General features: G+C 41.1%; 6 protein-coding genes across 9 annotated transcripts; all 6 read left to right on the forward strand.

Moving 5' to 3' along the window:
* RB195_011104 (uncharacterized protein) lies at positions 1–276 on the forward strand (the record flags this gene model as incomplete). The annotated part of the gene is made up of 1 exon (XM_064192386.1): positions 1–276. One exon carries the CDS (start codon positions 1–3, stop codon positions 274–276), a length of 276 nt encoding a protein of 91 aa, XP_064049969.1.
* A 479-nt stretch (positions 277–755) lies between these two features.
* On the forward strand, positions 756–1139 carry RB195_011105 (uncharacterized protein; the record flags this gene model as incomplete). The annotated part of the gene is made up of 1 exon (XM_064192387.1): positions 756–1139. The coding sequence occupies one exon, from the start codon at positions 756–758 to the stop codon at positions 1137–1139; it is 384 nt and encodes a 127-aa protein (XP_064049970.1).
* Positions 1108–1959, forward strand: RB195_011106 (uncharacterized protein; the record flags this gene model as incomplete). Its single annotated transcript, XM_064192388.1, has 1 exon — positions 1108–1959. The coding sequence occupies one exon, from the start codon at positions 1108–1110 to the stop codon at positions 1957–1959; it is 852 nt and encodes a 283-aa protein (XP_064049971.1).
* RB195_011107 (uncharacterized protein) lies at positions 1154–1959 on the forward strand (the record flags this gene model as incomplete). The annotated part of the gene is made up of 2 exons (XM_064192389.1): positions 1154–1234; positions 1282–1959. 2 exons carry the CDS (start codon positions 1154–1156, stop codon positions 1957–1959), a joined length of 759 nt encoding a protein of 252 aa, XP_064049972.1.
* Positions 1960–2028: 69 nt separating this feature from the next.
* RB195_011108 (uncharacterized protein) lies at positions 2029–5094 on the forward strand (the record flags this gene model as incomplete). Of its 2 annotated transcripts, XM_064192390.1 has the most annotated exons (6): positions 2029–2250; positions 3921–4042; positions 4091–4236; positions 4379–4439; positions 4630–4735; positions 4915–5094. In XM_064192390.1, 6 exons carry the CDS (start codon positions 2029–2031, stop codon positions 5092–5094), a joined length of 837 nt encoding a protein of 278 aa, XP_064049973.1. The 2 variants fall into 2 exon arrangements, with proteins under 2 accessions (XP_064049973.1, XP_013306551.2); XM_013451097.2 differs by lacking the exon at positions 2029–2250 and having other exon boundaries at positions 3994–4037.
* Positions 5095–7871: 2777 nt separating this feature from the next.
* On the forward strand, positions 7872–14403 carry RB195_011109 (uncharacterized protein; the record flags this gene model as incomplete). 3 transcript variants are annotated; one of them, XM_064192393.1, is made up of 25 exons in its annotated part: positions 7872–7938; positions 8043–8195; positions 8262–8371; positions 8430–8570; positions 8661–8804; positions 9074–9147; positions 9223–9334; positions 9411–9494; positions 9565–9680; positions 9733–9786; positions 9857–9928; positions 9987–10116; positions 10209–10324; positions 10391–10532; positions 10600–10702; positions 11415–11585; positions 11643–11705; positions 11814–11916; positions 11977–12061; positions 12551–12642; positions 13244–13339; positions 13398–13511; positions 13581–13643; positions 13695–13719; positions 14308–14403. In XM_064192393.1, the coding sequence occupies 25 exons, from the start codon at positions 7872–7874 to the stop codon at positions 14401–14403; spliced, it is 2526 nt and encodes an 841-aa protein (XP_064049974.1). The 3 variants fall into 3 exon arrangements, with proteins under 3 accessions (XP_064049974.1, XP_064049975.1, XP_064049976.1); XM_064192392.1 differs by having other exon boundaries at positions 13695–13723; positions 14308–14348; XM_064192391.1 differs by lacking the exons at positions 13695–13719; positions 14308–14403 and having other exon boundaries at positions 13581–13671.
* Positions 14404–22368: the final 7965 nt, after the last annotated feature.

Below are 22368 nucleotides of genomic sequence, written 5' to 3' on the forward strand. Positions count from 1 at the left end.
ATGATGCAAGCCAAGAAGATCAAGTACGACGTCATCGGACTGACCGAGACGAGACGACGTCACTCTCTCAACGCCGTATATGAAACTGGAGAAGAAGTGTTCTTAGGAACATGCGACAGTAGAGGTGTTGGTGGAGTTGGCGTCCTCGTCAACACGAGTATGGCAAAGAACATCGACTCTTTCGAACAACTTACGACCCGAACCGGACGTCTGCGGATGAGAAGATGTGGTCCAACACCAGCTTTGACTACCCTCGTCGCTTATGCTCCAACATAAAGCTACGAAGAAGAAGAAGTCGAAGCCTTCTATATGGAACTGGAGAAGTTCTACCGAGAAGATCATGCCTTCTACAAAGTAATAATTGACGATTTCAACGCTAACGTTGGCCCAAGAAGAACGCCTGAGGAACCTCACATCGGGACCCATGGCCTACCATGGAATGAACAGGGGGAGAGTTCATTATGACGACTAAGACCATCCATGGAAACACGCAATTCCAGAAGCGCCCTCTCTACGCTGGACGTGGGAGTCACCCGGCGGAGGGTACCGTGATGAAATAGACCACACCATCGTCAATAAAAGGTTCTGCCTGACGGACTTCGCTGTTGTACCAAGGTTCTATACGGGATCGGACCATCGCCTCCTTCGAGGAAGATTTTCGTTCACAAGGAGAGCAGTTCAGAGAGAGAAATCCCAGGACTACCATCAACTGGGATCTCTTCGCTACGCTAGCCGGCTTTTGGGAAGATTCCGCAATGAACAACATCGACGAGGAATACGACCGGCTTGTTGAACACCTTCACGACTGCGCAAAGAAGGCTGAGAGTTCTAGAACCACCAAGAGACGCCTGTCTCTTGAAACTCTTGAGCTGATACGCCAGCGTGGAGCAGCAGGAGCCGCAGGGAACCAAGAACTCACGTCCGAGCTCGCAAGGCTTTGCAGAGAGGCGATAAAGGAAGACCTTAAAGAGAGAAAAGCAGAAGTACTGTCTGAAGCTGCAGAGGCAGGGAAAAGCATCCGCTATGCCTCGAGACTTCGCCAGTCGCAAGATGAGGATGACTGCTCTCCGGAACCCAAAGGGAACAACTTTTACATCGAGAAGGGGGATGGAGAAAATCATCTACTTCTTCTACTCTGATCTCTTTGACAGTCATGTCCACTTGCCATCTGAGGCAAGACGGACATGTCATTCCAGAGGTTCTCCCGTCCGAAATACCACATGCTATCATGTCGGTAACAAATCGTACGGTCCCGACAGAATAAGACCAGAACACCTGAAGAACCTTCCGCCAGTACTCATCAACACCCTGACGAGGCTCTTTGCACGTTACCTGTCGAAATGCAAGGTTCCTAAACAGTGGAAGACCAGCAAGACCGTGTTGTTGTATAAGAACGGAGATCCACATGACATCGGCAACTATCGTCCAATCTGCCTACTGTCCGTCATCTACAAGCTCTTTACAAGAGTAATCCTTAATTGGATTGAAAAAGTCTTGGATGAAGGGCAGCCATTCGAGCAAGCAGGGTTTCGAAAAGGATTCAGCACGATTGACCACATTCACACTGCTTCGAAACTCATCGAGGTATCACGAGAGTACAAGATGCCGCTCTGTCTCACCTTCATCGACTTGAAGAAGGCCTTCGACTCAGTTGAGACGGAAGCGGTCGTGGAAGCCTTGGACAACCAAGGCGCCCCTACTCAGTACATAAAGGTACTTCGAGAGTTGTACAGTAAATTCACGACCGGAATTTCGCCATTCTACAAGAACGTCATCATTGACGTGAAGAGGAGAGTACGACAGGGTGATACAATTTCACCGAAAATATTCACAGCCACCCTCGAGAACGCAATGCGAAAGTTGGAATGGGACGACATGGGAGTGAAGGTTGATGGTCGGCAGCTACACCATTCGCGCTTTGCTGATGACATCGTACTGATAACACCTAGCATCAGCTAAGCGGAACGAATCCTGACCGAATTCGACGAAACATATGGATGCATCGGTCTTCAGCTGAATTTACAAAAGATGATGTTCATGCGGAACGGATGGGTCTCGGATGCCCCATTCACGCTCAACGGAACGAACATATCCGAATGCACCAGCTACGTTTATCTGGGTCGGGAACTGAACATGATGAACGACCTGATCGCCGAGCTGGGCAGGAGGAGACGAGCGGCTTGGGGAGCATACAAGAGCATCGAGGGTGTAGTGAAGAAGAGCAGGAACACCCTATATCCACTTGTATATGTATGTCGTACGATTTAGATAGGAAGTCCTTAGAATAGCAGCGGAGTAGAGTGACTAGCATGCACTTCCAGTAGCAATCGTGTTATGATCTCATCAAAACTACCCTCCTTGTGGTTTCCTCGTTTCACCACTGAAACCCACACTATTCGGGGTGCACTGTTACAAAAAATAACATTAAATGATAGGAAGAGCTAACCTCATGGAACACATGCACTAATCCTTAAATAGAAACAACTAGAGAAACAACTGATGCTAGTATAAAGTCATAAAGGATAAAGTCACTGGCGTATCAATCCAAATGCGTCAACGCGTTTTGCTGGAATTCGTAATCGATGAGGTTTTGGAACGCGTGTTGGCCTATACAATGACTTGCGGGGGACAATACAAAGGCTTGGTTTGCACTAGGGCGGTTTCGAACCCTCGACCGTGTGGCTACAACGGACCTCTGACCGACTGCGCCACACCCGCCCTGATGCTTGTATAGTATATATATCATGATATATAATAACGAGCTTAGTCCGTGTATGTGTGTGTATGTTTGTTTGTTTGTTTGTTTGTTTGTCTGTGTGTCACGAAATTCGAAAAAGGGTGCGACGGGTCCACCCAGCGTCGGATTGGTGCGCTATGGTCATATAGCTATAAAATGGGTTGCGACGGGTCCACCGGCGCCAGATACCTGTAGAAGGGGGTGCGACGAGTCCAACGGTGCCAGATTGCTATAATATGAGGTGCGACGGATCCACCGGCGTCGGTAGACCCGGTCATTGGAGCGCAATAAATTAGTGTGCACGACGCAAAAGGTGAATGGTTGCAGCCGTTTCATAGCCGTAACCACTTGGCGCTTTGCTCTTCACCTTTATGACTACTCCCGTGTGCCTATTTCCTTCTTCTTTCGCCTCAAGTTTGTAGCATACTATTGTCAGAAACTGGCTGCTTAAATAGAAGCAAAATGTTTATGTGATTTGACGTGGAACATTATCTTTATCAGTAGGATGATGTCTTTCACGTTATTTTATGTTAAAACATCATTCTGTGATAACTATTGGGGGAAAACAGGAAGAACACTGATACTTCGAGTAATGCTTTCAAATTGTATCTATATTATTCTGGCATCGAAGGAGTGTTTGTAGCTGATGATCGAATATTCTCCAAATGTAGAATTGACGCGTTTGGAAGGAAAACTCCGTAACCTTTCGCCTTAATTTATAATATAAAGAAAAGAAGGAAAGCGTGGTTAAAAAAACAAATCTAATTTTACAGAAAACACCACTACTATTAACTTTCATTGATCAGTGAAGGGGAGCCAAGCTAAAATCACCGAAAGTCTGAAGTCCGGCTTTAGCCGGACATTCAGACTGGTATATATATATATATATATATATATATATATATATATATATATATATATATATATATATATATAGTATATGCTAGTATAACATAGTATTTATTAGTCGCATGTCACACAAGGGCACTCCCAGTTCTTTTCGTTCTGCTCATCGATACGTTTACATATTAATAAATGTTTGTGAGCTTGTGCTATACATTACTACCACACACCACGAATACGTCAGGCTCAGTCGAAAAGCGAAAAAAGTGAGCCTTCATTATCGCCACTTTCTGCTCCAGTGAAGACATGTGTCCCAGTGCGAACTATCCCTGTTTTTCAGGGACACCGTATCTCATGCGGCAAAACTTCCCGGTGGCCTAAACGTTGCCATTTCACTCTAGAACGTGTGTTCCATGCATTCACTCTCATCTTCGCATCCACTGAAATTTCGGAATTCGTTAGGTTCTGAAGTATGTATATATGCAGTACTGTTATGGAGTCTGTTTCTAGATTGGGTAGAAGGGTCGGAATGATCTTCGTAAAAACCCTCTCGGGTCGGACATTGACCCTCGAAGAGGGCAATGTCTTGGACGTCAAGTCTCGTATTGAAGCCCTTGAAGGACTCAGTGCGGAGGACCAGAGACTGATATTCGCTGGTGAGTTGTTAATTAATTCTCAGCTGCAACTGAGTGGTGGAGTTCTTTCTTGTATGTCTTTTTTGCTGAATCCCGAGAAGGCCAGAAATGGCTTTTGAGGACGGACCCAGCTCTCGTCATTTCATGATTCGCTAACATTTAGGTCGTCAGCTGGAGGATGATGACGAGGTGGAGCCATATTCGACACTTCATCTGTCTTTGAGGTATGCAGTTCTATAGATTCTATGTGAGCTTCTAGCAATGATGATTACTCTTTTTATTTCACGGTGTCCAGGCCTCTGAGAGTCACGTGACTGAGGTTGTGAGTACTCTGAGCTAGAAACCTGTACCTTTGCACGTCAAGTATAACTCTGAGTGGGAGCATTAAACCATTTCATTCTATGCATTTTCCAGACTTCTTGGTGGAGCTAAAAAGAGAAAGAAGAAGGTATACACCACTCCCAAAAAGATCAAGCACAAGAGAAAGAAGGTCAAGCTCGCTGTCTTGAAGTACTACGAGGTCGGTTTTTTCATTTTATATACTTTTTTTTATTAGCGATGATGATCGTTATTTTCACTGGTGTCCAGGCCTCTGAGAGTCTCGTGATTGACACTATGAGTATCTGAGCTAGATTTCTTAGTTATGTTTGGCTTGTTTAAACCTTGTCCTTGTGTTTTTATGATGTTCTTACGGTTCAGGTAGACGAAAACGGTAAAATCAGGCGTCTACGCAAGGAATGTCAGTCCCCATCATGTGGAGGAGGCGTTTTCATGGCTGCCCATGAGAACCGATACTATTGTGGACGATGCCATGATACCCTTGTTGTAGAAGAACCCGTTGTTACCTCTAAAGGCAAAGGTGGCAAGGGAAAGAAGTAATTGTTGTTGTTAATAAAGTTTGTTACTTTGCCTCTTGTTGTTGTTTGTGTTGAAGGCTTCTTGAGGATTCTTATTGTGAACCTTATGCAGTAGTAACAGCACGATGTGGGGAAAATGTCGTTGGGCGGGGCACTCAGTGGTGCTCTTATTTCCCGAAGCTTTAACTTACTTTTTCTCTTAGTAACTTAAGTTTACTTATTGTCATAGATCCTCTAAGACTAATGCTTAGGCCTTAGAGCCACATTGATTTGATTATTTACCTCAAGAAATAAGGGCGTAGTTGAGTGCTCCCCTTCCTACCCCAACGACGCTTTACCCGACTATGTATATGGGAAGAGCAAAACATTGTTCTGGAGTGCTAGTTAGAAATGTAATAATAATACACTGTCAACAAGTAGTATCTGGCTTAGCTTAGGAATTAGAATACGTGAAATAGAGTTCCTCCGCTGATCTGAGCGTTCGTATAGTATTGGTAATATCGCAATTTCACATGTCTGTTATAAAACTAGTTGCAAAGAATTAAAGTTGGGGACGTTACAATTGTTGGTAAGTATGTCAATTGTCAGCTTAAGCTTAAAGGCATCACCCCACGAATCTGAGGTGTTGCAGATTTCAGGTGGAGTATTCGTATACGGGATGGGAGACTACGAAGAGGGGGTGATTCCGTTGGTTTCTTCCTAATTGCCGTAAAAAACGGCCCGGAAGATACGGCTTCAGGCGTTTCGGCGCACTATTTTCTACAAGAGGTTCGATTGGAGCGCGCCAGCCTTGTGCGGCGCCGCATCTTCCGGGCCGTTTTTTACGGCAATTAGGAAGAAATGGACGGAATCACCCACTCTCCGTAGTCTCCCATCCCGTATACGAATACTGCACCTGAAATCTGCACCACCTCAGATTCGTGGGGTGATGCCTTTAAGGACGGGAGGTATTTAATTGGATAGGGTGGCACGTATGAGTAAAGAATATTTCTTCAGTGGTTCTGCATCCCTTCAAGAAAACTGTTGTGTATCTGTTCCTTAAGAGATCATATAATGCTAACTGAATGTACGATAAGCGCTATTAGAACTTCTGTTTCCGTCTTTTTCAGGTAAATGATTGAACTCCAAATCATGAAGAAAGATATGGAATTCATATGCTTCGAGTCCTGCACTTCTATGGTGCACTTCATTGCCTTCTTTCACAAATAGTGCAGGCACGAGAGGCTATGTATAGTCGGGTCAAAACGACGTGAAGCTCGCTGCTTTTGCGTAAGCGGTTGCACTCGAAGAGGTGAGGCGGAACATAGGGTCTAGGATCTGGACCATCCTTGCTGACACTATTCCTCGCTGTATTTCGCGACGGTCCCACTTCGATTCTAACCGCTATCTCCACAGCGCCGCTTCGAACACAGCTTACGAAACTGCAACTTCCTTCATGTTGTTTTGATCTGACTATAACGTGACGATATCACAGATAGAATCAGATCATAGAATGAATGACTTGTGGTGCAACTGCATTCAAAGTGGTGCGAACGGTTGCTGGGCCTTCTATAGTCGGGTGAAAACGACATGAAATTCGGTGCAATTGCGGCACTTGAATGTGGAGCGGTTGCGATCGAAGGGGACCTTCGCCAGAAGCAGTAATCGCTCTATTCCCAATAAACGCAGCAGCTTACGCAACTGCACTGAGCTTCATGTCGTTTTGATCTGACCGTAGCAGGATGAGAACAAGCAAGGGTCCCTTCGCGAGCGCTATTTTCATTACAACTCACGTCATTTGCACTTGACAATTGACAAATTCCAAAGAATGTGACTGACGTTGAACTTTGAGCCATATAAACATAACTGACACATCAAACGAGAATGCAGTGACATAATTCCTAAGACAGAAGACCTGCGGATCGCACGTGTAATTCACACAGTATTTGAGGGGATGCTCTCACAATGTTTGAATCAGAATTAAAGTTACCCCAGAGTTATCTGTGTCGGTAATATTCTATTCATCCAATATTGACTATTCTTGATTATTGCCTATCTAAAGAAGGTACTGAAACAGACGACAAGCCTAAGAATCCATGGTTACACTAGAAAAGACACAATATTCACTAATTCTAAGGTCTCTCATAGGCGAATAGCGAGTAAAATGTAGGAAGGGGAGGGACACTCAGTGGCGCCCTTATTTCTCGAAGTAAGTAATTAAATCAATCGGAGCCTTGAAGCCTAAACATCAGTCTTAGAGGATCTATGACATTTAAGCTAAAGTTACTAAGAAAAAAGTAAGGTAGAGCGTCGAGAAATAAGGACACCACCGAGTGCCCCCTACATTTCCCCCGAATGACTAACTTCTCCCTCGGATGTTAGTTTTGGTTCTAAAAAAAATTTCGAAAATATGAGCCTTCACGCTAGGCCCCACTCCTTCAGACGCAGTTGCACACCAAAGACTGGATGAAGTGTTGTCTGAAATAACTGCCACCCTATATCATGTTCTTTTGCTCCTGGATTATTTGGAGCCTCAAACCAACTCATAATCGTTCTGTGAGATAAATCACAAAACCTGCAAATCCCCAACATTCAAAACTGTTCCACAGTTGGATTCACCGTCGCATCCAGTTCGATTGGAGCGCAATGAAGCTCACCTCCGCCGATCTTCGTTGTACTCGTGTATTTTTTTTCTTCTTCTGGTTTTACTCTGCCGTTTACTTCCGAGAATGTTGTTACATGAATCACACGCACCTCTCTCATGTGTTAATGATGAAAATGCTGTTTTAGGTCCATTAAATACTTCTTGATTGGTACAAAATGGGTAAAAAGGTCAAAATTGGAAAACAGCGTCGGGACAAATACTACAAATTGGCAAAGGAAGCAGGTTGTTGCTGTTCTATTTCTTTATTCTTTTATCATTGTTTTTTAAACATGACATATTATTTTCACTCTTCATCCACTACTTTGTGGATTTTTTCTGTGTTTTAGGTTATCGATCTCGAGCTGCATTCAAGTTGATCCAACTCAATAAAAGATTTGAATTTCTGCAAAACTCACGGGCCACAGTCGATTTGTGTGCTGCTCCAGGAGGATGGATGCAAGTTGCGACTCAAAATATGCCAGTATCGAGCCTCGTAATCGGTCCGTCCTCAAGGTTCCAGGACATTACTCTGTTTTTCTTTTCTTACTATGTATCTTGTTTTGCAGGCGTGGATTTGGTCCCTATAAAGCCAATCGCTAACTGTATTGCATTGCAAGGAGATATCACAACAGAGAAGACGAGGCAGGCTATCAAGAAGGAGTTGCAGCGCTGGGAAGTGAGTGATTATTACTGAAAAGATAAGTATAAGGGATTGAAGCTCATAGGTTATTTAGGCTGATTGCGTCCTCCACGATGGTGCGCCAAACGTTGGTCTCAACTGGGTTCATGACGCGTTCCAGCAAAACTGCCTTGTCCTATCGGCCCTAAAGTTGGCAACTCAAATTCTCAGAAAGAATGGGACATTCGTCACAAAGGTAATTTTTCATATGCAGAACTTTTCGTTTGTACCTCGATCACTTAGATCACTGTTTGCTTCTTTTTTTTGTGGTACTCAAATTTTCCAGGTTTTCCGATCGAATGATTATTCCTGCTTGATCACGGTATTTGAAAAACTTTTCAAAAAAGTGCATGTGTGGAAACCAGCTGCATCTCGCCTCGAGTCTGCCGAGATTTTCGTTGTTTGTGAGAAGTACTTGAAACCACCGAAGGTATTTTTGTTCTGATTAAGATTCAATCGATTGTGCTTGTTCCAGAACATTTACATTCCGTAGTACAGTTCATAGTGTCCACTTACTAATTTCTGTGACTACAACAATGCTTTTAATTTTCCTGAAATTACTTTACCGAGTTACTTTAACTTTTTGGTCTGCTACTTGGTTAAAGTAGTTTTGTTACCTCACTTACTCGGAAATCGTGAGATAGATTGCACCACATTTTTTAACTAGGCGAAGTATAACAACAACGACTTATGTTTCAGGTAGCGCCAGAGCTCCTTGATCATAAAAAAGTATTTTTGGAACCGGATGGTCACGATGCTCACAAGCCGAACCCGTATGTTTTGTGCCTACGTAATGCTGTGTATCTTACCACGAAGTTCCGTTATTATTTGAAATCTTCTTATTTTAGTCAAACAATTCTGCTGGGAAAGAAGGAGAAGAAGGCCAAAGCGGAAGGTTATGAGGAGGGGTTGTTATCGGTTCATAAGAAAGTTGACGCAACGACATTCATTCAAGCCCATGTAAGATGCCATGACTTTTTCACCATGTATTCAAATCTCAATAGTTATTTTTTGATAAAGTTTTGTTGAACTGTAGGAGTACCTCGAAGTACTGGGTGGTGCAAATGAGATTGTTCTCGATCAGGAAAAATGGAAGAATGCTCCAGAAACTAATGAAGAGGTAATTTTCTCAACGGTTTTGATTGCATGCTTCCGTACACTGAGTAGCGTGCTCTTGATGTTCTTTCCAGATACGAGAATACCTAAAAGACTTGAAAGTTTGTGGACCACGCGAGTTGCGGAAACTCCTTAAATGGAGGAAAGCAATGAGAAGCATCCTCGAGGAAGAGCTCAAAGCTCTGGAGAAGTCAGTTCTCTAAAAGTCCCAAAATAACCTCAATATCAAGTACATGTTCTAGAGAACTTGGAGAAGAAAATGTGCCTGAAGTAGAGTTGAATGAAGACGAACTTGAGTAAGTGGTTGATTTTTTTTTCGAATTTTCCCTATTATACACCGTAACAAGCTTACGTTTGGCTTTTTAGAGACAAGGAGATGGCAGAAATTGATGAGATGATTGCACGCGCCACCGAAGAGGAACGGGTGGCTCTAAAGAAGTTAGTGACGTGTGTGTAATAAAATGACTTGGAGAAATAACTCTCATTTTCCTTTCAGAAGAAAGAAGAAATTACTAAAAGCGAAAGCGAAAATAGTCAGAAGACGTCAGCTGAAAATGATAATTGAAGGTGATCATGCCGATCAGGTGGAAGACATTGAGTTGTTTAGCTTGAAGAAAATTCGCAGGGTGATTTTTTTACAATTTTCTTTTCTCAGCACGCGTTTCTCTGATTTTCAATCTCTTACATGAATTTTCGAGATTCTTTAAATCCATTCCAGGCCAGAGAACTGAACAAATTGACCGCAGATTCAGTAGAAACACCAGAAATTGAAGGAATGAATGAGGACCGGGAGGGTCTGGGTGATGGAGAATGGGAAACCAGAGACGGCACTGGGTAGGCAGTTTGGCTGTTGGATTTTTTCTTCCGTTAAACTACATTGACGTTTTTCTTTCCTTTTAGATCAGACGACGAAGAAGAAAATGATGATGAAGTTGGTGAAGAATCGAGTGATGAAAGCGATAACGAGCTTATTAACACCGAAGAAAGCGGTTTAAGTAAGCTACAGAAGAAAGAATCAAGAGCGGACAAGTGGTTTGGAAAGGCATGTAGTCGTAGCACAACATCGAGTTAACTATTCTTCTATATTTTCAATGCATAAATTGTTGCAGGAGGAGATTGCTGGATTACTGTCTGATGAAGACGAAGATGATGAGATGGACGTAATTGAAAAACATATGAAACGACAGAGCAGGAATCTCCATGCTAATACAGGTAGTTATTTTTAAAGAATAGCAAAATGATGTATAAGTATATATGATTGCAGAATTTTATCTGATCGTGTGCCCACATTACAAGATAGTAAACGACAACGTGTTTGTTGTTTATTGAAGGAAAGATTGAGAATAAAAAGTAGAACAATGAAGGGACTTCCTGCAAATCTTTAAAAGCGCATTTCCAATTTTAACAAGTTGTTTTGAATAGAAAAATCGCACACAACAGGTAACTCTTTCCACGGTATTCGCAGTGGTTCTCATGTGTATCTGACATAAATTTTGTTTACTAGGCGGGAATAAATGAAAAGAGAAAGAATTTTCTCGTTGGGGGGAGATATTTGATTAGGTCCTGCGGAACTGTTCAGTTTGTGACCCTTTTCTCCTGATGTTTCTGAATCCCACAGTGAGCACGCTTGCTGTTGTCGACTCAAACTTATCACCAAATGCCACCGAAAAGCTGCTGAAATGGCAGATTACCTCATTTTGTACCTCGCAGTTTACTTCGGAACTGCAGTGTCTCCATTGTGTTATTGTAAACCAGATGAAATAGATCAAACAAAAAATGTGCGAACGAATGCTACAGCTCCTTCGACTTAGAATTTATCTGCGTTTCTGTTCTGAGCAAATAAACCAATTTGTATTGATCCCACATGTTGCTGCTTTCGGTTCTAGGTTAAGGCATCGAATGAACCACGATTTATCTGCTTTAGTCAGTTTCGAAGATGACGAGATGTCCAATAAAAAGAGAAGAAAACGGAAAAACAGCGATGATGGAGATGTTGATGTTGATGGGGAACATGTAAAAGCAAACGAGGATGAAGTTGAAGAGGGATCAAAATTCACCGCTGAAATGGCTTGGGAAGAAGAAGAATTTGAAGATGGTTAGTTGTATGGTCACAAAAAGTAATCTTATATTCCTCCCATTATTATATGTTTAGAGGATAACCGAGCAGCAAAACGCGAAGTCTCGAAAGCCATACTCGGAGAGGATTTGAAACCTAGTTGGTTTTTCTATTCTATTTCAGTTTCAATTCAATTCTATTTGTATTCCAATAGTGAGCTGTTGCTACAGACCGTCCTCCGTTTACTCGATGATAGATATTCTTTAGAAGCAAAAAAACGTCGTCTTACTCCAGAACAACTTGCCTTAGGAGAGCAGTTGATATACTCAAGCAAATCTGCGAGAGAGGTTGAAGAGTGGGGTTGGAACAGGCAAGTTTTAAACAACGAGGGTAAATTCGTTTATCTAGTTATGAAGGCCAAAATACTCAGGTATGCGAATAACGATGAAGGACTTCCGGATTGGTTCGTTGAAGATGAGAGAAAACATTACCGGAAGCAGTTGCCGGTTAGCAAAGTGAGTTGTCTAGCTTCTTCCCTTACGCTTTGAAATAAAATGTAGTTAGCAGTTAGACAGGTGTTAAACATCTCTCTTTCGTAGGGATTCTTACTTGTGTCAGTATTCGTTGCCGAAAAAACTTGCAGTTTGAAGAGAAAAACAAACGTTTTTTTCCTTTACATATTCGTTTGTTACTGAAATTCTGTTAAAACTCGTTGTAGGAAAGCGCTGGAAAAAGCTTTTCCATTCCCCACCTTCTTTTCCTCTGTCTTCTTCTTCTTCAACTTGTTCCTCCTTCTCAGTTTACCTCCTTTCTTTCTTTCTTTCTTCTCCTTCTGACTCATTTCCCCTTTTTTGAGACCATTCCAAACTACGGCGACACTGATATAATATTGTCAGTGCTCTCCTACCCTTCTGCTAACTGCACAGAAAATTACCTCACTTGTACGTGGTATAGAATCAGCCAACCCTTCATCTTAATGAATTACTACTTCGTCTCGATTTTAGGCTCAAGTTGAAGAGTATAGGAAGCGCCTTCGTGAATTGAATGCACGGCCGTGTAAGAAGGTTGCCGAAGCAAAAACTAGAAAGCAGAGAAGGTAAAATTTAAGATAATTGTTTTATCGCTTGTTTGGAAGTTTAATATAGTTATGGAATCCCACTCATCCTTCCATTTATTTTATGTTTCCAATGCATTTTCTTCAATCTGTTGTTATTTGTTATATGTCCTTTGTTCGTCACTCAGCAGTGTAACTTCTGATCTCTTTTGGGTGTTTTTTGGACCACTTCTTCATACAAGACACTTGTGATGTTATAGTCGAATTAAGACGAACACAAGTCTGTTTTTCTTTGCTTAAACGGTTGTGATCGAATTGGCAAGTCGCTTGCTATAATCGGACTGCAGAAGTAAATAAGGTCCCATCTCGTTCTTGAATCTTGAATAAATCAATAATAAATAATAATAATAAAGTGAATAAGGTCGCACCTCCACCGCCCCACTTCCAGTGCAGGCGTTTACACAATTGCACTGAGTTTCACGTCGTTTTGACCGACCATATTGTCTTTCTGTACATACCAGATACAAAGAAATAGTTTCAATGCAAGAACAAAGCTCCAGTTTGCACGCTATCTTTTATAGACATATGTCTCTTTTCTCTCATACATTTCCAATGTATTCGCTGTTGAGATATGCCATTGCAGAGCGTTGCGTCGCTTGCAAGCTGCGAAGAAGAAGGCTGAAGGCGTATTAGAAAACGAAAATCTCGAACATGCGGAGAAAGTACGAGAAATGAAAAAGTACTATTTTCGTGTCTTTGTAAATATGAGATTTGAATTTTTGAGTGAACGATTTTAGGATTTACGCGGCTGCTAATAAGAAAGAGAGGAAGAAGACGGAGCTTGTTGTGATGACAAAAGGCAAAAAGGGAAAAATTTCAAGACCAAATGGCCGATATAAACTTGTTGACAGGTGGGGAAATTTTAAACTTTAATTTTCTGTTTGCATCACTCTCTACTCCCTACATATCCATTTTTTTAGTCGAATGAAGAAAGACTTACGCGCTATGAAAAGTAAGGAGAAAACAAAAGGTCGTGGAAAAAGGTCTCACTCCGGCAGGGGACGTCGTTAAGTCTGTGAGCTGTGCTTATTGAGGCCGTGTCCTTCGTCGTTTTTCTCTGTAGGTATCTGTTCTTTTGTCTACAGTATCTTCAAGCACCCCATTCGTAGTTTTATTGTGATAATCCAAACTTGCTACGCGCTAGCTCTTACATGTTAGTCCGACGATTCACGAAGTGTTTAGAACCTCCCGAAGTTTTTGTTGTTGATTTGTTGACTTGTTATTTTTCCGTTGATTTCTTTGTTAAGCCAGATTTTTTTTGCTTGATCGAATTTAGCCATCGTCGGTTCGAGTAAATGAGATGAAAATTTGCCACAGTTGTATAGCCCTTGTCCAGCTTTAATTGTAATCGTAGAAAGAATCATGTTAATTCCACTTCTACATATATATTTGCTGTAAGAAAGTGAAGAATAGCAGAAGAGCTTAGAAGTACCCTGAAGGATCTCCTCTCCCTTCTCCATACAAGAGCGCCCAGAAGAAAGGAAAATTTTTCAAAAAACTTAGGGGTTACCATAATGGGAGGGAAGATGAAACAGCCAAAATACATGCTCCATTGTCCATTTTTCCGTAAGTGGCTAAGTAGTATTACGTCTTGTGCCACTGAAGTGGATTCTTGTTCGGAGGCTAGGCTATTAATGGCCACTTTAGGTGGACAATCGGTATGCACTGCACTGTTCAGCGATCCATAATTCCACGCGTGAGTACTTCGTTGGTGGCAGACGATATCTTCACGCTTCATCTTAATTCCATTGTTACGCGATAATTAAAAAAGAGATCTTCAGTGAAATGTTTTAATGGCAAGGAGCGTGTTGATTGGTGTTATTTTGGAGCCTCATACAACTTCACATAATGGAGTCAATGATTCTTTTTTCCTCACCAACTTAATTTTTACTGCAAGCGTACTGTCACATAATTTCCCGTAATGGTAACATTTTATATTTCTCCTTTTCACATTCTATAATATAACCAAGCTATGAGCTCCTTTCTTGAGACAAGGCTTTAAGCGATAGCACATGTTCTGCAGTAAACGGGCGGTTATTTTCGTTATGAGGCATCTTTGTTTATACATCTAGTCTTTTCCGCTTTTGTGCTTCTTGTGTGCTCAGTGATATTGTATTTATATTTTCGCTCAAAGTCGTTGATGTAGTGCAAAAAACCAAGTAGTCCAGCCAGTTCGTGGTTCTAGTATTGGATAGTATGGATATACAAAGAACGACGATTTCCAGATCCTGTAGAGAAGCCTTTTTTTGTTTGAGCATAATTTCACACCTTTTTTCTATGCATCAGTATGTTCAAATGTTCTATGTGTTTGATATGATACTGTCGTCAGCGAGTTGTAAAATATCTCAATGATTCACAACAGTCGTCACGCTTCCAGTAAAGCGGAATGGGACAAACTGAGTGAACAACATTTTTGCAGGAAAAGAAAAAAGTGAGAATGTTTGCTAAAATGGTGCAACAATAAGGATCGAGAAGTCATAAAACGCTGGACATTTCCCGGTTCTGAAATGGTACGGCAGCTTGAAAAAAGACGGAAACGCCTCTGCAACGCAAGGCAAAGATCGGCCTCAATTGGTCGTCCGAAAAATCGCGCAACTCAACGAAATGGACAAAACATGACTTGTTCCCCGGCGTCACTATCGACACGTCTTCTGGTCGACCTTTGCGGGCGAAATTGCCGTCGTCAGGCGCTCACCTTCGCCATGAACTCGCAAAGGTTTTGTTGCCCACGTTAACGACTTGCACAAATCACCGCCATGCCCTTGTCGTAGGAACTTGCCGACATTAAGCAGCTAATAACGATGGGTTTCGGCTTTGCAACGGTCAATGCGACTGGCGGGAGATTTTTTGTGACTTTTATCGCTACTATTTTATGGTGAAGACCGATTCTGTGAAGGTGAGTTGATTTCGAAAAAACTTTACCTCAAAGGTAGGATCGTCGGGATTTTGATAGAGAAAATAAAACTCTCTGTGAAACTGTTGTAATTCTGAAAGTTGGGATTTACACACACAGAGTCTGCTCCAAAAGTGTCCAAACAGGTGAGCGAGATTTGCTTTCAGTTGGAGCAGGGGAGAGGAACGAGGGAGGTATGGGTAAAATGTAGATGGTGGAGGGGGAGAGGAGGAGGCATTCTTGAGGCTCTTCTGTCCCGACGCTCTAACTTACTTTTTTCTCTTAGTAACTTTAGTTTACATATCTTATCATATTATAAATCCTTTAAGACTAATGCTTAGGCCATAGGGCCCCCATTGATTCGAGTATGTATCAAGCGGGAGTAAAGCGTGCGGTGCGGAGGACGCGCTGCGTTCGCCTGGCTGCACACACTCGGCACTGACTCTATATTCATGTAGTCGATCAAAACTGCCTGAAGCTTGGTGCAGTTGCGGTTGCAGTCGAGATAGGATTGTCACTAGTTCACATCGTACTGCAAAAATGATCCGATTGTACTGTCTGCCAGTAGAGTTTCTACTGTATTCAAACAGTGGCTGGTTTTGTTTTTTCTTGGATGTAGTGAGAGCACATGTCCTCACCGCAATCTGCGCTGGACCGTCATTTCGAAAAAACTGCCGCTGATGTCCAGAGTGTTGAGATATAAGACTGGCTGTTCCAATCCTCTTTTCCAATTAGACTTTCGGTTGGCGTCTTTTCCGCTTCATTCTAATGTCAGGTTTTTTTTTTGCTACAGTAAAAAGAAGTATCACAAAAACAGAAAGAACAAGAATGAGATACCCTTCATGACGTTCAAGACTGGAACTGAAAAGGTGTGGTGCAATTGCACATATTGACCAATGAACGAAATCGGTCTCGCATAGAAAAATACCGCTTCTCCTTGCATAGCTGAGTTGTTGGTCATTTCAGCGCAGTCAGCTCTTTTCCTCTTCTGTAGAACCATAAAGCATTTTGTATTTTCGCTGTAATTATTTTATTTGTTAGAATAGCGGTAGGTGCAGTTCTTAACCAAAGCCCTAGGTACAGTATATCGCCCTTTTTACGTTCCCGAAAAGTTCTTGTGTGTGAGGATGTTACAGCGTACTTCGCTAAAAGGGAACTCATCGTTAGTTCCGCATGCGAAAGGCGATTAGGTTTTTTAGGTAAGAAATGGTCTTTTTTTCAAGAGAAGACTAGTGTGTTTCTTTAAGTCCGATGTAATAATCCACTAATTGGATGAGAGAAAAAACCTGGATGTTTTGCTCGGTGCGAAAACCTCGTCGCGAGCTGCTGTTTACTCTGTGGGTAGTCATGGTGAATGTGCGGTAGTCAACAATGCTCGAACTAGCCGGATGTGATCGAATGCCCATTCATGAGCCGACTCATGTACGCCCTGTCCTGGTCTGCTCCAGTCGTTTAGTCCACAACTGGGATTTTTTCGCCTTCGAATGTTTGATGCTGTAAGTGATGCATATGCAATGGTTATTTGTTCCATTCATCCTCGTAGTAAAGTAAAGTAAGTGATGCATCTCCTTGTTTGGGGAAAATTTTCAATGCTAGGTTCTGTCTTCTAATTTGGGATGCAGTTTCCGAGCGTCATGACGAAAACACGGCACACTTCTGGGAATCCGAAACTGAAATGGATCAAAAGCACCCATATTGGTGAGTTTAATCGACAAAGCATTCCTTTACACCCGTACAAGTGACGAGATTCACAGGCTAGAAAACCAGAAGGGCGGACCTCGCTACTAAGCGAACGCTGAAGAAGAAAAAAAGAGGTGACAAAATCCGGTTAACGCGCTTCTATTTCGTCACTTTGGTGCGGATGTAAAGAATTGCTTCATCAGGTAAACTCATCTGATGGATGCTTTTGTTCCATTAAGTTTCTAGCTCTATAGGAGTGATCTGCGTTTTCGCAGTGGTCATATCTATTTTTTGAGAGGACCCAGCATCGAGAATCCCCGGATCGCTCTCTTTAACGCCTTGACGCTAGCGCTACTCACCGATGAACAGCGCTTTTTTGCAACGACAATTGCGTGGGACAATGTGGCTCATCGGTTAGCTGCACAATTTCCGAAAGTTGTTTTTCATGACTTCCTAGTTTTTTTAGAAGTCCTTTGAACTTAATGAGTTTATTATCTTCAAGTAATATTAGTAGTAATACGAGCAACATGGACCAGGAAAAGGGAAGTCCTACGCGCCAGATACGCAAAAAAAAAAAAACGCGCTGTCGTCAATGGGTTAAGGAGTATTTGTACCAGCACTTCAAGCAGATTTCATGTTTGTGGAAACTATCACTGCGAGGAGGAAAAGTGTTCTTGTTTTGATTTAATCTTTTCTTTGCTTTGATGAAATGCAACTTTTTTACTGGCCCTTCTGTGTTGCAAGGTTGTTAGGCAAACAAGTTTACTACTGCCCTGACGTTTCGACCAGATCGTCGTCTCCAGTGTCCTAAAAGTGGTCCTAAGGCCAGTGACTTATGTCGGCTGAACCAGTGTTCTCTAAACAACATAGAAGTGGTTATTAAAAGATGTCCTTCAGATTGAACGAGGGAAGTATCTTGAACTGTAAGTTTTAATTATCAAAACAGTTCCTGGAGAACATAGAGCTCTTTTTTGATTCTGTGATCACTTTCAACCATTAACTGGCAATGGTTCAGAAGTCGTAGATCAGTTTTCCAAATGGATACCTTAGAACCACTTTGTTTTCTTGGGCGAAGTGGTGGTCAAATGGAATTCGTCATTTCCATATCTTATATCCTGGGCACATCATAATTGTCTGAATACACTTTGAGCAACCTCCACAGGCTCTTACCCTTCTTTGATAAACATGGACGTAAACTATCAAATACTGCGGGGAAGAGGTGGAGAGCTGACCAGGTCAAGTAAACATTGGTCATCGTCGCCTCACTCTGCAAGTCAAAGGCGCTAAGATGCGATTCGTGAGATAGTCATTCGTCAGTCATGTTTGGTTTCTTTTTTTTTTTTTTTTTTTTGAAGTACATTCTTCACTGCTGCTCATGAAAAACCTTAGATCCTTTCGCATAACAAGTGCTTCAACATTTCGTAGCGGATTTTGATTGTGAACGATTGCATTTTTGATCAGCTTCTTGAATCCAAGAACATGATTTGCGCTCTCCGTTGAAGTCGTACACTCTTTTAAAGTTGCTTTCCATCCTTTTATGATTCGATGAAGTGTCCTAGAGGCTAAGAGAACTGGCTCTCTTCGCCGAACAAAATACCAACGCATCATCATGTTTCATTCTTCATCACTTGACTTTCGCAGCCTTATTAAACGACGCTTCGGAAACTGTCCTCAACAGAAATTTCTGCATTTCTCAATGATCCTAACTCCATCTGTAGAAAGTTTACGGAAGTCCCTTGAATTGTATCTCTACTACTATGTAATTTTGTTTTTTCTTAGTTGCTCCTACGATTCCATTGCATTTAAACTTTATCGCAGGTTGTGATGTAGGATAAGTTCATAGATCAAAGTTTCATGAGCTCCATTATTATTAAATTTATTTTAGTTAATTTTCGGGTATTGCTCGCCCGCTAAGCCACTGCACAGCGTTGCAAGAGTTTGAATTCTATTTTGAATTGAAATAAAATGAAGCTTTCGATAATTAGCTGTTGATAATATAAACAACCATCCTTATATACGTAGTAACAATGATATTAGGATTAACAGTAGTAGCAGTACATGCAATAGTAGCAGTAATAGTAATAACAGTAGTGATAATAATGACGATAATAAAGCAGTAATAATAATAAGAATAGTAGTAGTAATAATTATAGTAATAGCGATAATAGTCATAGCAATAATGATAACAGCAGCAAACATACTAGTGTTAATGCTAATCTCAATTCCAATTTTCTTAATTATTTGTTGTTTTATTAAATTGGAATTAGCTGCAATGAATGATATCAGAAAGTTAAGCAGAACTTTTCGTTTGAACTAAAATCTTTCACTAAAATGTTTTCCTTTCCCCTTATTCACCGCTTTCACGTAAATAAGAGCAAAGCTTCGATGGATTCGTCCCTAAATCTGGCCCACCGGTCGGAATGCTTGTCACGACGCTGTCCTTCAGCTCGTCAATCGTCGCTTATTTTTTGTGTATCCCTGATTTTACAAGAAAAAAATGTACAAAAAACCCGACCAATCACAGAATCCGGATGCTAGTTTCTGAGAAAAAATTTGTTTGCTACAGCCTCGCGGCACCAGGCGACCACGAAAAAGCTCTGGAGAATTTTCTTGGATACCTCGATTCGTTTTGTGATGACCAACCAGCTATCCTCTTCCAATCACGAGTAAACAAGATATCCGGTTGATTATTCGTCTCTGATATCTTTAAAGGAACATTTTCGTCCAGGAATTTGTCTTAGTTGAGTTCGTACGGGTAGCATAGAGCCTTAAGGAGGGATCTGTGAGACCCTCACCTGACTTATGTCTTGTTTGAACTCGGCTCTTTTACGTTTCTTAATTATAAATCGAGCTCACCAACACTTCAACCTTCAATGACTTGCTACTGCTACTGCTATTTTTGTTACTCTCAGTACTTAAAAGGGAATTCGAGTATTCTCAGGATTATTGTGGTATATCCTTTGGATTTCCCCTTCTTTCAAGTAGAAAACAGAAATGTTCTATGCGCTGGGGATGAGCAGAAGCTCGTCTACTGAATCTCGAACCTCTGATTATTTTTGATGCCTTACACCCGTAATTTGTCTTAAATAATTCATGTCGAAGCGTTTTCTTCTTTTACTAAGCTCGGATGTTGAAATGCACTTACTCTAACTTGGTATTCTTTTTTCAACCTATTGACGACAGCACTTTTTTTGGTTATCTGGCGCCAATTGACTTTCACGAGCTATATTTAAACAAGAAAATAGTAATAAATAGTTGTAAAACCATTATATAAAAAAACCCTTTGAAAAAACAATGAAATCATAAGAAACAGTGAAGAAAAGTGTGCGACTAAACGGTGAGCCGTGTTGTTGTCAAAGGGTTAATATTGTAGCAATGTTTTTTTTTCTGGATAAACAAACTCTAATAAACGTTAAACTTATTTTTTCAAGTTATTTGCATATTCATACTTAGCTTCAATGGATCAATTTTCAATTTTTGAAAAGAGAAGTACTAAGCTCTGTAGCTGGCACTTGCTGCATTAATGGCATCCTTTTGGCTGAAGTTATATAGGTGAACAGTTCATATGGGGTGGTGGTTCGTTAAATATTATTAACTAGAACTCTATTACCTAGAACTGGAGTTTTTCATCTTTCCATCTAGCTAACACTTCAACCCTTCAACTATTCAATACAATCTCTCTGTCTTATTGAAGAATCAAGTAAGGAAGTAAAACTATTGTTGAGTTTTTGTCTTAATACAAAAAAAAAATTGGAAACCAAGCGATCTTTCCATGTATTCCTGAAAAATTTATAATTTTTGACCTTTGTTATTCACCTGGACCGGAATTTGTCACCTTCGAAGGTGCTGCTTTATCTTTCTCTTTTCTTTCCTTTTTCTGTATTTTTGCTATCGCGAGCTGGCGCTGACGAGCTGCGACCACGTACATATGATTTGTGGTTTACGTGGACTAGGATCAGCGAAATAATCGGCGTATCATACGTAATAATTGCATAGAATTATTATGTATGATACGCAATGAAAAAAAAAACTCGTATAGATTGCAATAAATCCCAGCAAATCATGATTACGATCACCTTTTTCGCATCATTCATGTGTGACGTTTCTTTGCACCGTCACAGAAATGTATGCGTCTGCTTTGTGGTACTGTAGATACTTATCTTTTCTCATTACGCTTCAAATTATCATCTGCAACGACCCTGGCAGCCAGTTGTCCTAATTATCTTACTAGTTTCGTCGGTCGTTTAGAATATCTTGTTTTTTATCAGATAGCGAAAGTACAATCATTAAAATTACAGCGACTTTTTACAAAAATAACAAGCAATCCCTGAGGAATTTTCGAGAAAAACTTGCGTACCAATTCGCCTACTTCCTACTTTACAAGGATCCTTCTAATTATCAAGATTGGTTGCAAACAGCAGCAACGTTTCGAGTCGCTCCGTCTACGTTTGCTAACGTCAAATTCATTGTACACGTAAAAAAAGGATCATCGTACAGGTGACATACAGAATTGCTATGACGCTCGTTTTCCATCGTCAATCTCGTTCGTGATCGTTTGTCAGCAAAACAGCATAAGAAATTTATTTGATCTTTTCAAGATTCTGCCCAGAGTAGCTGACGGATTTCTTCAATCCCTTCTTGCAAAACATCCAATGACGTGAATTTTCTTGAATCCTTCCTGCGCATATCGCTCAAAAATCCAGAAAGCCCCTCATTTTCTTCATGCTTTGGTTTTTTTTTCTCAATTTGTCATTGAGGTTTTATTTGCTTAGTGATCAAATATTGTTGGTTGAGATAGTCAGTGAATTTAGTTATGACCACTTGCAAATCAAGACTTGAAGGGAATGAGGTACGAAGTACAGTAATCACTATATCCACTTATATCATTTACAGTGAAATTCGTTTCTCTTTTGATTCTTTCTACTTGATTTTCTTGATTTTTTTGCTCTTTTTCGTTTTCTCTCTAATTCCTGAGATTATCTTCATTGATTCCTTTTCCCACCGACATTAATAAGTTTCAGTCGTACTCCTGGGGCGAAATCATTTTATTAATGTGAACTAAACGTGAATCAACTATGTGTTTTTTAGAAATGGAATGAGAAATCATAAAATCAACGTAAAACAACATATTCGAA

The sequence above is a fragment of the Necator americanus genome, chromosome III, assembly GCF_031761385.1.
Source record: "Necator americanus strain Aroian chromosome III, whole genome shotgun sequence".
NCBI classification, from domain to species: domain Eukaryota; kingdom Metazoa; phylum Nematoda; class Chromadorea; order Rhabditida; family Ancylostomatidae; genus Necator; species Necator americanus.